Below are 15,340 nucleotides of genomic sequence, written 5' to 3'. Positions count from 1 at the left end.
TTGTATGTCTATGGCTGCCTAGATTGGTTCTCAATTAGAGGCAGCTGTTGTTCATTGTCTCTGATTGAGAGCCATATTTAGGCAGCCATATTCATTGGGTATTTCGTGGGTAATTGTCTATGTCTATGTTGCATTGTGAGCACTTAGTTTGTATAGCTTCACGTTTGTTGTTTTGTTAGTTTGTATAAGTGTTTGTTTCGTCAGTTTGTATAAGTGTTTGTTTCGTCTTCAATTTATTAAAGAAGATGTATTTATATCACGCTGCGCCTTGGTCCACTCTTTCACGTAACGACGATCGTGACAATACTGAATTTCAGTCCATTTATGTGGTATGTAAATAGGATGGTAAACATGTCCATTGTACTACAGAGTGTTTCTCAAAAAAAAACATACCAATTTCAGATAAAAGGCTCAAAAACACAGATGCCTTTTTGACTTCTGTGTGTGAAGGAGTACCCTGAGGAAAAGCATGGCTCGTGGCTAAAAAGGGTGCTTGTTCAGGCAAAGTAATCTTCTTTCTATTATGTCATCTGATGGTTATCAACTCCATAATAAGCATTCRCTTTCATTTTTACCAAGAGTGGTCCTTTGTAGCTAAATTGGTAGAGCATGGCGCTTGCTATGCCAAGAMAGCAGGTTTGATTCCTGAGACCACCTGTAAGTAAAATGTATATAGAGTATACTGAATAAAARCAGAAATGCAACATGCAACAATTTCAAAGATTTACTGAGTTACAGTTCATATAAGGAAACCAATCAATTGAAATAATGTAATTATGCCCTAATCTATGGATTTCATATGACTGGGGATAAAGATATACACCTGTTTGTCAAAGATACCTTAAAAAAAAGGTAGGGGCGTGGATCAGAAAACCAGTCAGTATCTGGTGTGACCACCATTTGCCTCATGCAGCGCTACACATCTCCTTCGTATAGAGTTGATCAGGCCGTTGATTGTGACCTGTGGAATGTTGTCCCACTCCTCTTATGTGGTGTGTGAAGTTGCTGGATATGGCTTGAACTGGACATGCTGTAATACACATTGGATCCCGAAATCCAACATGCTCAATGGGTGACATGGTCTGTGAGTATGCAGGCCATGGGAAGAACTGGGACATTTCAGCTTCCAGGAATTGTGTACAGATCCTTGCGACATAGGAGTGCTCATGCTGAAACATGAGGTGATGGCGCGATGAATTGGCACGACCAATGGGCCTAAGGATTTGTCACGGTATCTCTGTGACATTCAAATTTGCCGTTGATAAAGCAATTTTGTTTGTTGTCCGTAGCTTGTGCCTGCCATACCATAACCTCACCGTCACCATGGGGCACTCTGTTCACTACCTTGACATCAGCAAACCGTTCGCACAAAGAGCCATACACATGGTTTGCGGTTGTCAGGCCGGTTGGACGTACTGCCAAATTCTCTAAAATGACGCTGGAGGCAGCTTATGGTAGAGAAATTAACATTAAATTATCTGGCAACATCTCTGATGGACATTTCTGCAGTCACCATGCCAATTGCGCGCTCCCTCAAAAGTTGAGACATCTGTGGCATTGTGTTGTTTGACAAAACTGCACATTTTAAAGTGTCCTTTTATTGTCCCCCAGCACAAGGTGCACCTGTGTAACAATCATACTGCATAATCAGCTTCTTGATGTGCCACACTTGTCAGGTGGATGGATTATCTTGGCAAAGGAGGATGTAAACAAAAGTTGTGCACAACATTAGAGAGAAATAAGCTTTTTGTGCATATGGAAACATTTCTGGGATCTTTTATTTCAGCTCATGAAGCATGGGACCAACACTTTACATGTTGCGTTTATATTTTTGTTCAGTATATATCAGTTTTACAATATTTTATTCATAATTTGACTTTGCTCATAAATGCAGCCAAAGACTCAGTGCCCTAGGATGTTAATGCATTGCTTCTTTCAAGTCTCAGAGGCAAGTTGTAGGAGTGGGCGAGCATGTAACAACCTTCCAATTCCCATTGATCCTTTAATCTTAAACAACATTCTTTAGTTTAGTTTAGTTTATTAATTCGACCATTTAAAAAAAACAAGCACACATAAAACTTAAAAGCCATACATGGACATGAATAAAATCATGGAGGATAACACATAATAAAGTCTGGGACTTATTTCCACTGTGGTCCTCTTGAGACAAGTTGGATAGACAAGATCAAACACAGTATGGCAGTGAAATAATAAAACAAAAATGTGATCCTATGATCCAGTGTCAGATAATGGGGTACATATATGTGGATGGGATAAAGGCAACCACCCCACACAAAACCACCTGAAGTGATGCATGGTGAAGTCATACGCCTACGGTTAAAATAGGCTTTTTTTCCTGTCCTTGCACAATGTGATACAATCACTTCACAAACATGTCTTAAATGTCTACTGATAGCTTAAAGGGGCAATCTGKGATAGCAACAGCAATKTTTTTAAACTTTTAAATGAATGATATATACCAATTSACTCTGGAAGAATATAACTTGTGCCTCATGATCTTAGTTCAACTGTCGAACCCCATCAGAACCCAAGATGAGCTTTTTATTACGCCGTTGATTGTTAACAATCAATAACAATGTTAACAATCAATGTTACTTGCAAACAAACACTGTAAAGCTTTCAAACATTATGTAGGGCATTACTCTGGGCAAGAAAAAGGGTTCTGCACCTGGAAAGGATGGAATAGAGAGGGGAGGAATTATCGCTGAGATCAGAGATGAATCTTATGCGATCTGAGAAAGGCATTTTCACCCAGATGTAAGTGTTGCCCGGCACCAGTACAGGGGAGCTGCAGTGGTCGGGTACTGTGACGTAGTGAGGGGAAGGCAGGGCGCTGACATTGGCACGCCAGGCCTGCACGGACATGGTGTTTATCATCTTCATGGACCGCTTATTCATCTTCATGGACACACTCTCCACTGTCCCCAGCAGAACTGTGTGCGCGCACACACACACACACACACACACACACACACACACACACACACACACACACACACTTTAGATAAGCGTTGTGAAGCGACTGTACATCCAAGAGTCAAAGAAGATTTTAGTGGTCCCACTGTTCTTGCTAAAGATTAAAGTATTGAGTAATGTTTCCTTTCATTCTGTGCTTCAAACTGGAGGCCTTACCTTCATTGTAACACAGGACTTCAGTCTTCAAATCCTCCAGTGGTAGAAGCCTGGGTCCTGAGGATAATGAACAGTTTAATCAAATGGACAGAGACAGACTCCAGGCAGGGACACATCAGAAGACTCCCCCTTTATCTTMTATGAACTAGATATAGAATTCAATATTCATATCACATATCCCACTGACCTGGAATCATGTTCTTGGTGGTGTTGTGTGGTTCAGGCCKTGGGTGCAGGACCCCGGCGCAGCAAGACCACAGGGAGGCATTGGGATAGCGGTGCCCACAGCAGGTGAACCCTTGCTGGGTAGGGTAGAGCAGGTCTAGCCCTGGGGCAGAGCAGCAGGTCTGGGTGGAGCCGGCCTCCATCAGGACACTCCCACAGCACTGGGCCTCCTCTGAGAGCTTGTCCTGAACCTGCAGGTTGTACAGAGTCCCTGCACAGCACTTCATCTGGCCACTGCYGGGGTCGTAGGCCTTCCCACCGCAGCAGAAAACATTTTTCAACCTGTGGTGTCTTTGAAAAGAAAAAATATTTTACTTCCCAAATCCAAGAGAACATCATCTCTCATAATTTGGTGCCTTTCTTTAATGCTATTGTGCTGTCATGTTGGGTGAACACCATGATCATTAAAAATTTTATGGATTTGATCCATTCTATAGAATTGTTTTTGTCTTTTTTTTGACCCCTTATTCTTCTCGATTTCGTGGTATCCAATCGGTAGTTACAGTCTTGTCTCATCGCTGCAACTCCCGGACGGACTCAGGAGAGGCGAAGGTCGAGAGCCGTGCGTCCTCCGAAAACACAACCCAATGAAGCCGCACTGCTTATTGACACAATGCCCACATAACCCGGAAGCCAGCCGCAGCAACGTGTCGGAGGAAACACCGTACACCTGGCGACTGTGTCAGCGTGCACTGCGCCCGGCCCACCACATGTTCAATTTTCTGTTTAGTTGTCATCTACATGTGTTATTACTGTGCTTTCAACCATTTACAATGCATTCGGAAAGTGTTCAGACCCCTTTCCCTTTTCCACATTATGTTACGTTAAAGCGTTATTCTAAATTGTATATAAAACAATAATCCTCATAATGACAAAGCAAAAACAGGTTTTTAGAAATGTTTGCAAATGTATCCATTTCTGCTCAAAATGTATCAAGACTGCCCAAATGTKCCTAATTGGTTTATTAATACATTTTCAAGTTCATAACTGTGCACTCTCCCCAAAATCAACAACAGAAATACCTTATTTACATAAGTATTCAGACCCTTTGCTATGAGACTCAAAATTRAGCTCAGGTGCATCCAGTTTCCATTGATCATCCTTGAKATGTTTCTACAACTTGATTGGAGTCCACCTGTGSTAAATTCAATTGATTGGACATGATTTGGAAAAGCACACTCTTGTCTACATAAGGTCCCAGAGTTGACAGTGCATAACAGAGCAAAAACCAAGCCATGACATCGAAGGAATTGTACGGAGAGCTCCGAGACAGGATTRAGTCGACGCACAGATCTGGGGAAGGGTGMCAAAAAATGTCTGCAGCATTGAAGGTCCTCAAGAACACAGTGGCCTCCATCCTTCTTAAATGGAAGAAGATTAGAACCCCCAAGACTCTTCCTAGAGCTGGCCGCCCGGCCAAACTGAGCAATCAGAGGAGAAGGTCCTTGGTCAGGGAGGTGACCAAGAACCCAATGGTCGCTCTGACAGACCTCCAGAGTTCCTCTGTGGAGATGGGAGAACCTTCCTGAAGGACAACCATCTATGCAGCACTCCACCAATCAGGTTTTTATGCTAGAGTGGCCAGACGGAAGCCACTCCTCAGTAAAAAGCATATGAAAGCCTGCTTGGAGTTTGCCAAAAGGAACCTAAAGGACTCTGACCATGAGAAACAAGATTCTCTGGTCTGATGAAACTAAGAACTCTTTGGCCTGAATGCCAAGCACCTGGCACCATCCCTACGGTGAAGCATGGTGGCGGCAGCATCATGCTGTGGGGATATTTTTCAGCGGCAGGGACTGGGAGACTAGTCAGGATCGAGGGAAAGATGAACGGTGCAAAGTACAGAGAGATCATTGATGAAAACCTGCTCCAGAGAGGTTTACTTTATCCTGTTGGTATACCTTCCAATAGGAAAAYGACCCAAAGCACACAGCCAGGACAACGTAGGAGTGGCTTCGGGACAAGTCTCTGAATATCCTTGAGTGGCCCAGCCAGAGCCCAGACTTGAACCCGATTGAACATCTCTGGAGAGACCTGAAAATAGATGTGCAGCGACGCTCCCCATCCAACCTGACAGAGCTTGAGAGGATCTGCAGAGAAGAATGGGAGAAACTCCCCAAATCAGATGTGCCAAGCTTGTAKTGTCATACCCAAGAAGACTTGAGGCTGTAATCGCTGCCAATATAARGGCACAAGGCAAGACCCAGATGTAGACACAGKWGGCAGATGGTTRGAGTCTTTGTAGTTTATTTATAATCCAAAAGGAGTAGGCAAGARAACGGTCGTGGACAAGCAAAAGGTCCAGATTCTGAGTCCAAGAGTTAAAGAGTGGCAGACAGGCTCGATGTCAGGGCAGGCAAAAGGGTCAGGCAGGTGGGTCAAAACCAGGCAAGGGTCAAAACCAGGAAGACTAGAAAAAGAGAATAGAAAACAGGGAGCACGGGAAAAACAAGCTGGTTGACTTGAAAGCATACAAGACAAACTGGCACAGAGAGACAGGAAACACAGGGATAAATACACTGGGGAAAATAAGTGACACCTGGAGGTGGATGCTRTTCATACCCCTTACTCCAATCTGGCATAACCCCATGTTCCAAATCAATAAAAAAAGCATTTTTATTCCCCATTTGGAAACAAAGAGGAGTAACACCTGGAGACAGCTTGTTCACGACCTATACAAACTATACTGAACAAGAATATATATGCAACATGTAAAGTGTTGGTCCCACATTTCCTGAGCCGAAATRAAAGATCCCAGAAATGTCTTTAAAATGTTGTGCACAAATTAATTTACATCCCTGGTAGTGAGTATTTCTCCTTTGCCAAGATAATCCATCCACCTGACAGGTTGGGCATATCAACAAGCTGATTAAACAGCATGGGGACAATAAAAGGCCACCCTAAAATGTTCAGTTTTGTCACACCACAATGCCACAGGTGTCTCAATTATTGAGGGAGCATGCTGTTTGCATGCCAATTGGGCGAGTGGCCAATTGTGCGCCGCCCCATTGGTTTCCATGTCGCAGTCGGCTGGGACAGAGCCTGGACTCGAACCCAGAATCTCTAGTGGCACATATAGACCACTGCGCCACTCGGGAGGCCCATAATTTCACTTTATTGATGGCAGTTTGAATGCACAGAGATACTGTGACGAGATCCTGAGGCCCATTGTTGTGCCATTCATCTGGCGCCATCCCCTCATGTTTCAGCATATGCACAGCCCCATGTCACAAGGATCTGTACACAATTCTTGGAAGCTGAAAATGTCCCAGTTCTTCCAACACCTGCATACTTACTAGACATGTCACCCATTGAGCATGTTTGGGATGCTCTGGATCAACGTGTACGACAGCGTGTTCCAGTTCCCGGCAACTTCGCAAAGCGATTTGAAGAGGAGTGGGAAAACATTCCAGAGGCCACAATCAACAGCCTGATCAACTCTATATGAAAGAGACGTGCCRCGATGCATGAGGCAAATGGTGGTCACACCAAATACTGACTGGTTTTCTGATCCACACCCCTGCTTTTTTAAAGGTATCAGTGACCAACTAATGCATATCTATATTCCCAGACATCCATAGATTATGGCCTAATGAATTTATTTCAATGGACTGATTTCCTCATAGCTCAGTAAACTCATAGAAATTGTTGCATGTTGCGTTTGTATCTTTGTTCAGTGTATATAACATTCCAAACAAATACCATTTTCAATATCTTCAATTAAGAGAAGCAGGAAAAAATAACATTTATATCAATCATTACAAAAATCAGCTATCCTCGCTTTTTCAAAAATGTAAGCTTTCTCAAACAATCTGTAAAAATACATTTTCTATGACTGGCAATTCGAGAACCCAACTCATACAGTACGAAATTCTTTGCTGTTCACATATCACTAATTGTAAATTACATCTTATGGGGGTCTCAGAAACCAATAAGTGTAAGCCCTGCCCCAATCACACAGTCAATCYCGTGCCTTTCGGGCCTGCACACCTATACAATCATTCTGGTCAGGGGTCATGAGCAAGCTGTCTGAGACCCTTGGCCTCAGCATTCTTGTCTCCCCTGCCCTCTCCCTCCTTGGTGAACTGGCCATTAAAAATACCCATCAACAAAGAAACTGTATATTACCTTCCCTTCACCAAAAAATTATACGACAAAACTGGAAAGATAGAATAAAACTCTGCATATACTGCACAGGCTCAATCTGTAAACTGACCACTCCTTCCTTAAAAAACTTACTGCATCCCACAACCTTTTCACAGAGCCCAAGCACTTCCCCAGATCAAGTATGCAGACATTTGCACAACTCCAGTCAGAACAGAACTTGCACTAACATTTCCCACCTGGCACATTTTCCGGCTGGCGCCCGCATTGCCTTCATTGTTGTTTTCCTTACTAATAATAACTTTGGACATGTGTGAGTTCCTATCAAAAGTAAGTGCCTTATTACGTTATCATGATAGTTTCTGTATATTGTGTTGTCAATTCTACTGTAGTTTTTACTGTTTTATTCACGTTTTCAGGTACTGGTGACAAGTCATGCATTCCAATTCTTGTATAGATTGTAATGGACACATGCACTACATTACCAAAAGTATGTGGACACCTGCTCGTCTAACATCTCATTCCAAAATCATTAGCATTAATATGGAGTTGGTCCCATCTTTGCTGCTTTAACAGCCTTCACTCTTCTGGGAAAGCTTTCCACTAGATGTTGGAACTTTGCTGCGGGGACTTGCTTCCATTCAACCACAAGAGCATTAATGAGGTCGGGCACTGATGTTGGGCAATTAGGCCTGGCTCRCAGTCGGCGTTCCAATTMWTTCCAAAGGTGTTCGATGGGGTTGAGGTCAGGGCTCTGTGCAGGCCAGTCAAGTTCTTCCACACCGATCTCGACAAACCATTTCTGTGTGGACCTCGCTTTGTGCACAGGGCATTCTGTAGCGTTAAGATATCCCTTTACTGGAACTAAGGAGCCTAGCCCAAACCATGAAAAACAGACCCAGACCATTATTCCTCCTCCACCAAACGTTACAGTTGCCACTATGCATTGGGGCAGGTAGTGTTCTCCTGGCATCCGCCAAACCCAGATTCATCCATCAGACTGACAGATAGTGAAGTGTGATTCATCATTCCAGAGAACCTGTTTCCACTGCTCCAGAGTCCAATGGCGGTAAGCTTTACACCACTCCAGCCGACACTTGGCATTGCGTGTGGTGATCTTAGGCTTGTGTGCGGCTGTTAGGCCATGGAAACCCATTTCATGAAGCTCCTGACGTACAGTTCTTGTGCTGACGTTGCTTCCAGAGGCACTTTGGAACTCAATATAGTGAGTGTTGCAACCTAGGGCAGGTGATTTTTACGCGCTACGCGCTTCAACATTCGGCTGTCCCATTCTGTCAGATTGTGTGGCCTACCACTTCGCGGCTGAGCCGTTGTTGCTCCTAGATGTTTCCACTCTAGCAGCGCAGAAATTTGACAAAACTGACTTGTTGGAAATGTGGCATCCTATGACAGTGCCACGTTAAAGGTCACTGAGCTCTTCAGTAAGGCCATTCTACTGCCAATGTTTGTCTATGGAGTTTGAATGGCTGTGTGCTCGAGTTTATACACCAGTCAGCAAAGTGTGTGACTGAAAGAGCCAACTCTATTAATTCAAAGGTGTACCCACATGCTTTTGTATATATAGAAAGTATATTTAGATCAATGGTGAGCTCACCCGTGATGTGATAAATTGTAAATAGTAATTGCTATCAGCTTATTCATATTACGCTTTTTATCAGCCGAGAGTTAGCAAAATATGACCGCTTATGTTAGATCACTCTTCCTCAGCGCTATGACTAATGTAATCTACATTTTCCGRTTTGGATGAGAATTTTGTTATGCTGTAGCTACTTCTATGAATGTCTGAAAATTGCATCCAAAAATTAACTGGTCACGTTGAGGACATGATGTTGTAAAGACTGTGCAAAATATTTAGGTGAAACAGTGTAGCTTAAACGCTGACTGTTGCGTCAATCATAACTGGATGTTTTAAATAAGAGTTCAAATCACACCGGTTTGAGCGTAAGCTACAGGGACCACTGTATAATGATCACAGGAGTGTGTTTGTATGTGTCAAAGGGTTAAAGACAATACAGAATCTTACTATGATACCTGAAACTCAAAAGGTGACTTCAAGAGAGGCGAGGGGATCGATAAACCCATCAACTTCAGGACACTCATAACTTGAATGATACAATTCAGTTTCCACATTTAAATGGAATGTTTTGCAACTGTTTGTACTAATGATTACACCCCAGATCATCTTGATGGAGGCAAGAGAGTGCAAGGCGGTATTGAATTGTCACCGTCTGTCACCCTGATTACTCCAATTTGTCTCTCGACTTGTGCTACATTATAAACTTTCATTTGTAGGTTAGGTTTCAGCATCCTCATGATGGGTATAGGGCAAATTTGAGAATCATGTAGTAGCCTAAACCTATCGATGTTACATTGAGCAGGGTGAATGGAATATGAATGACAGTCATCCAATATGCTGTCATAGAAATAATCAGTGGTGGAAAAAGTACCCAATTGTCATACTTGAGTAAAAGTAAATATACCTTAATAGAGAATGACTCAAGTAAAAGTGAAAGTCACCCAGTAAAATACTACTTGAGTAAAAGTCTAAAAGTATTTGGTTTTAAACATACTTAAGTATTAAAAGTCAATGTAATTGCTAAAATGTACTTAAGTAAAGGTCAAAGGTCAAAGGTAAAAGGTAAAAGGTAAAAGTACAAGTATAAATCATTTAAAATTCCTTACATTAAGCAAACCAGATGGCACAATTGTCTTGTTTTTTWAATTTACGGATAGCTAGTTGCACACTCCAACACTCAGACAGTATTTACGAATGAAGCATTTGTGTTTAGTGAGTCCGCCAGATAAGAGGCAGTAGGGATGACCAGGGATGTTCTCTAGAGTGTSTGAATTGAACCATTTTCCTGTCCTGCTAAGCATTCAAAATGTATCAAATACTTTTGGGTGTCAGGGAAAACGAATGGAGTAAAAAGTACATCATTTTAGGAATGTAGTGAAGTAAAAGTAAAAGTTGTCAAAAATAAAAATAGTAAAGTAAAGTACATACACTMAAAAAAACTACTTAAGTAGTACTTTCAAGTATTTTTACTTAAGTTCTTTACACCACCAGAAATAAGGCCATGCTCATAAAAATAAAAAAAATCTTCCACTCTGATCATAAACGGCACCTACCGCCACCGGATTCAGCCACAGAGTCAAAAGGAAAATAGATTGAAGTGCGTCACTCACAACTGCACTATYATCACAGACTTCTCTCTTGATTCATGGCCAAAGTATTGAGTAATGGCATCTGTATAAATTCAGACTGCCATGCAACTTCATGGGAACCGCGCTACAGGTCGTGACCCACAGTTTGATTGACAGGGTTAGAGCCTTTAACATTGGAGCATTGGTTGTTAATGATGTGTTCGACCACATTTCTATAGACTTTAGATCAGCGTGTGAAGACCCAATCCAGAGTCAAAACATAAGTAGATTCATAAGTTTTTTTTAAAAAGTCCTTCCCATCTGTGTCAGGTATGCCCTCAGACATGGTCAATTYTTCTGTATTCCAAATAARCACACTTCAGTCAATAATGAACAACATTTACTTGGAACAWACATTAGTAACWTTMCTCAAATGCCAAACAGGAGTCAACTAGTTTCCTCCTAGAGTCAAGCACAAGCCAAACAACAGGACGAATTAGACAAAAACAACTACCCACTGTGTGGAAACCCAAAAGCAAACATACCACCTCTCCAGTCTGGCTGTCTATCTGTCTGAATGCCACTGACTGGAAAAGGGAAGTGAAGGAAAGAAAGAGAGGGAGGATACTCTTAGATCTTTGGCTTCTGCGGTCAACACCCTGTTGAAATATGTCTGGGGGGCAGTAGTTTGTATGACATGGTGCATTCCATGAAGAATTCTCCAACATCTGAGGTAGTGGGACTGGGAATGTGGGTATGTTATTTTGTCAGATTTGCATCCATCAATGTTCTCTCAGATATAAACATACAAAAGATGCACACCCAGTCTCAGACAGTGGGTGGGAAAATAGTTTCCACAGTTAGTTATAGTACACACACACACACACACAACACACAACACACACACACCACACACAGCACACTCACACACACACACACACACACCACACACACACCACACTTTCAAGACATTGCATCAACAATTTGGGCTCCGAGTGCGCCAGCGGTCTAAGGCACTGCATCTCAGTGCTAGAAGCGTCACTACAGACCCTGTTCGATCCAGGCTTGAATCACAAACGGCCGTGATGGAGTCCATAGAGCGGCGCACAATTGGCCCAGCGTCTGTCCGGTTTGGCCAGGGTAGCCGTCATTGTAAATAAGAAATTGTCTTAATTAACTGACTTGCCTAGTTTAATATAAATAAAAACACTAACAGGGAGGCTGGATACATTCTGCTGAAGATGAAGTGATCTAATCATTAGCCCTTTGGCACTCTGAACTGTGCTTACAGACAGTCATAACCTCACGTCTTTGTGGATAAACTACCTACAGTTTCCACCCTATAGAGCAACTCACTTGTTGTCCGCTGCAGCAGATTTCATACTGAGGGTCGTATGTCTCCCTCTCCACAGCAGTGTTGCCTGAATCGTTGAGATGAACGTGTGATCCACACACCATGCCACGGGATGGCCGATACAAGTGGCCACCTGGGAGCACTGGTACCCATCCTCCACCGCAAGGTGGCAAGTCTGTTACAGCACAGCACCCCTCGCGTCCTCTACACCATACGGAATAGTACCGCAGCACTGGAAGAGAGACACACACTGGTCAGCAGGACAACACACACACAACGTGAAATAACAGACGTGCAGACACACCGTAGCATGCGTATACCCAAAATTCAAACACAATCCACAAAAGTTCACATGCTATAAAAGAGAGTCTAACTTTCTGTACCAGGGACCTGTGCGCACACATCTCTACCAAGCAGAGTGCCAACAAATGTTAGAAAGAGACCTCTAGTTATCCGTCGTCTGACACACTCTCACACAAAAGAGGAGCTGCTCTACTCTTAACTGGTTGCAGGGTGGGGCTTACAGAACTAAATGTGCTGTCAAAACTGACCTAGTACCGCATATAGCCCAAGTAAAGCAAACACCACTTTAAATAGTAATTTTTACTGGCAAATCATAGGGCATRTTTTCTCCTTGATAGACAGCACTCTAGAACATTGGCAATGAGTATGGGACACCCACTTCCCAATGGGGCCCTGTCTAAACATTCTGAGTGGACTTAAATTGGTCYGTTGAAAACTTATAGTGTCAGCCTTGTCTTACATTGCCACTTTTAGATATTTTGACCATTTTAGACAGATACTTGACATCCCAGTACTTTACAGCATTGCCTTTATGCCTTGACCAACAACAACTCAACAGGTAGATGGATGATTAAGCTGTTTTACTTGAATTTGACTGACATGAGGAGAACTGAACCTAATGTAGTGGAGGAGGCTCAGTGAACTAAGCTTTAGCTGTAGGCCTTAGGTCTGTGGGCTAATGGACTTACCAGGTTTTTYCCAAGCACCCTATTGGACAGCTTCCCGGAACAACAGATGTTGATGTCTGGATTGTAAACCTGAGAGCCACAGCTAGCACTATGGTAGTGACCTGGTTAGAGAGATGGGAAGGAGGAAGGACAGTGATGTTCAAGAAAGGAAAATCATTAACTAATTTGTAATTACCCAACACAATCAATTTCGCCTACATTGTTTCCAGCAGCTGCCAGGACGTTGCGAAACAATGTACTGTTGCTCAAGAGGGCTACATAAAAGAGGTTCTGGTTGTTATATGCAGTGGTGTAAAGTACTTAACCTTGTGTAGTCTTAACATTCTGTCTACTCCCCTTGTCCTAAGGGTAAAAAATGACCCGCTTTCACTAAACCCCMAAAATAAGGCAGCTTAATTTAATTTTAAACCCCAAATCTAACACACCTGTCATAATTGTTTTCTTTACTAAAGTAGAGGTTTATTATTATTATTTCTAAAGTTACTGCATAGGTGTAAACATAATTTTTTTTTAGCAAGACATAGCACTTGTACAGCCTAAGAAAGTAGCAGAAATGTGCAGAAAGTAGTTTTGAATGCATTTTATTGAAGGGAAACAATAACAGTCTTGAACCTTGTTGGCAACATAGTGATATATTCTTATATACTGTATAATGAGGAATTCAACTACAAAATACTAGTCTTCTCCCATTTTTTGAACCATTGCCCCCACCCACAAGGTGTATAAACAAGAATAAGAATAAATAAGAATAAAATAAGATAATAGATACAAAACAAAAACGTGAAGAACATAAATCAATCAACTCTAATTAGCACATGTAGGACAGTATGCAAGTGTGTGTGCATGGACTTTACAGATGTATTTCTCACATGTGCAGCACATAGTATTTGTTTTACAGCTTCCTCCTCTTGCCTGCCCCAGCTGCAGACTCAGGTGGATCAGGACAGGATTCAGCCCCCTGAACAGCTTTCACAAGCGCTGCAGAGGCTGCTGTGCGGGGGAGGCGCTCCCTTCTTTGAATGTGTGGGGTTACAAGTACCTTTCCCAGCTGCTCCAGGAACATCCTCCTCGTGTTCCGCTTATCAGGCATCCAGGTAGGGTTGATCTTGTTCCATATCATGAAGGCATTGTATGAGGATAGATCAATGATGTTATGGAAGATGACCAGGAGCCAGCGGGCTGTCATCGTACTGCAGATGTAATTTCCAATCACCTTGTCCAGGTTGTCCACGCCTCCTTTGTTGTGATTGTAGTCCAGGATGATGGCTGGCTTCCTGTCCTCACGAGCACTGATCTCAGCCATTTTGTGCAATGTGCTCAGGAGGACCACATTCTTGTTCCTCTTTGGGAGGTAAGAAACTAGAGTGGTGGTGGGGGTGAAGGCAAACTTTTATGAGAAGGCCTCTCTCCCCCTTGTTGCAAAGAGTGCAGGGGGGAGCACAGGCTTGTTCTTTCTAATTGTGCCAACCATGGTGATCTTCCTCTTCAGGATCTTGCTGGCTGAGTTAAGAGGTGAAGATATAGTCACATGTGACATTGTGCCCCCTCAGTCCATCTGTCACATCAAGCACAACCCGCATCCCCTGGTTCTTCTCCGGGTCTCCACTGGTCGGCTTCCTTGTGTAGACTTGCATCTTCCAAGCGTAGCTGGATTGTGCATCACAGGGCACCCATATCTTGATGCCATACTTTGCTGGCTTGCTGGGCATATACTGCCAGAAAAGGACAGCGACCTTTTGACAAAAGAGGTTACTATCAGTAATTAGTATCAGTGTCACAGAAAACAATCACAAGAATCAATGATATTACAGAAATACATAATAAAATGAACTGTGAAAATCAATTACATTACAGATGAAAATAAAAATGTACCTCTGAATGGAACCAGTTGCTCATCCACTGTTACTTCAGGCCCAGGGTTATAGAGGTATGGCAGACGCTCCACCCACTTCTCCCAGACATCTCTTATGGTCGCGAGTGTGAGTCTCTCACACTTCTTGCAGGTCTTGACTCACGGTTATCAAATCGTAGCATTCTTGAGAAAGTGTGAAAGACTTTCAGTGGCATCGAGGCACGGAAAATCGCCCTTCCACTATCTGCATCCCAGAGACTACATGTAGCCTCGTCTCGGGATCTATAGACACCCGCTAAGATTAGCAGCCCTATGTAGGCACGCAGGTCAATCTCATCCATCCTTTTCCAGTTCCATATTTACGGAAACCCTCCAAATTTGTCATCTCCAGGATAATTTTTTCAATGGCTSGTGTGATGAACATGTAGAATGTTGAGGCGATGTCCTGGGCATGGGCAACTGCATGTCTTGTGGGCCCTGGGTTCATCCTTATGA

The 15,340-nt window shown here is 42.9% G+C and overlaps 2 protein-coding genes across 2 annotated transcripts in view; both read right to left on the bottom strand.

The window, feature by feature from the left end:
- Positions 1 to 1,763: 1,763 nt before the first annotated feature.
- Positions 1,764 to 15,340, bottom strand: part of LOC111949708 (uncharacterized) — a 387,379-nt gene continuing 373,802 nt past the window's right edge. Inside the window, exons 10-12 of the mRNA XM_070433984.1 lie at positions 3,341 to 3,669; positions 3,154 to 3,210; positions 1,764 to 2,954 (exon numbers count right to left, since the gene is read on the bottom strand). Coding sequence (XP_070290085.1) covers positions 2,641 to 2,954; positions 3,154 to 3,210; positions 3,341 to 3,669 — 700 coding nt within the window. The 3' untranslated portion in view covers positions 1,764 to 2,640. The remainder of the gene's footprint in view (positions 2,955 to 3,153; positions 3,211 to 3,340; positions 3,670 to 15,340) is intronic.
- The window catches only part of LOC111949709 (galaxin-like), a 47,648-nt gene continuing 44,487 nt past the window's right edge, over positions 12,180 to 15,340 (bottom strand). The window contains exons 9-10 of the mRNA XM_023967056.2: positions 12,994 to 13,094; positions 12,180 to 12,233 (exon numbers count right to left, since the gene is read on the bottom strand). Coding sequence (XP_023822824.2) covers positions 12,180 to 12,233; positions 12,994 to 13,094 — 155 coding nt within the window. The remainder of the gene's footprint in view (positions 12,234 to 12,993; positions 13,095 to 15,340) is intronic.

This window comes from Salvelinus sp. IW2-2015, linkage group LG22 (assembly GCF_002910315.2).
Source record: "Salvelinus sp. IW2-2015 linkage group LG22, ASM291031v2, whole genome shotgun sequence".
Taxonomy (NCBI): domain Eukaryota; kingdom Metazoa; phylum Chordata; class Actinopteri; order Salmoniformes; family Salmonidae; genus Salvelinus; species Salvelinus sp. IW2-2015.
Note: the sequence above shows the minus strand (reverse complement) of the source record. Positions and strands in the feature narration are given on the sequence as shown.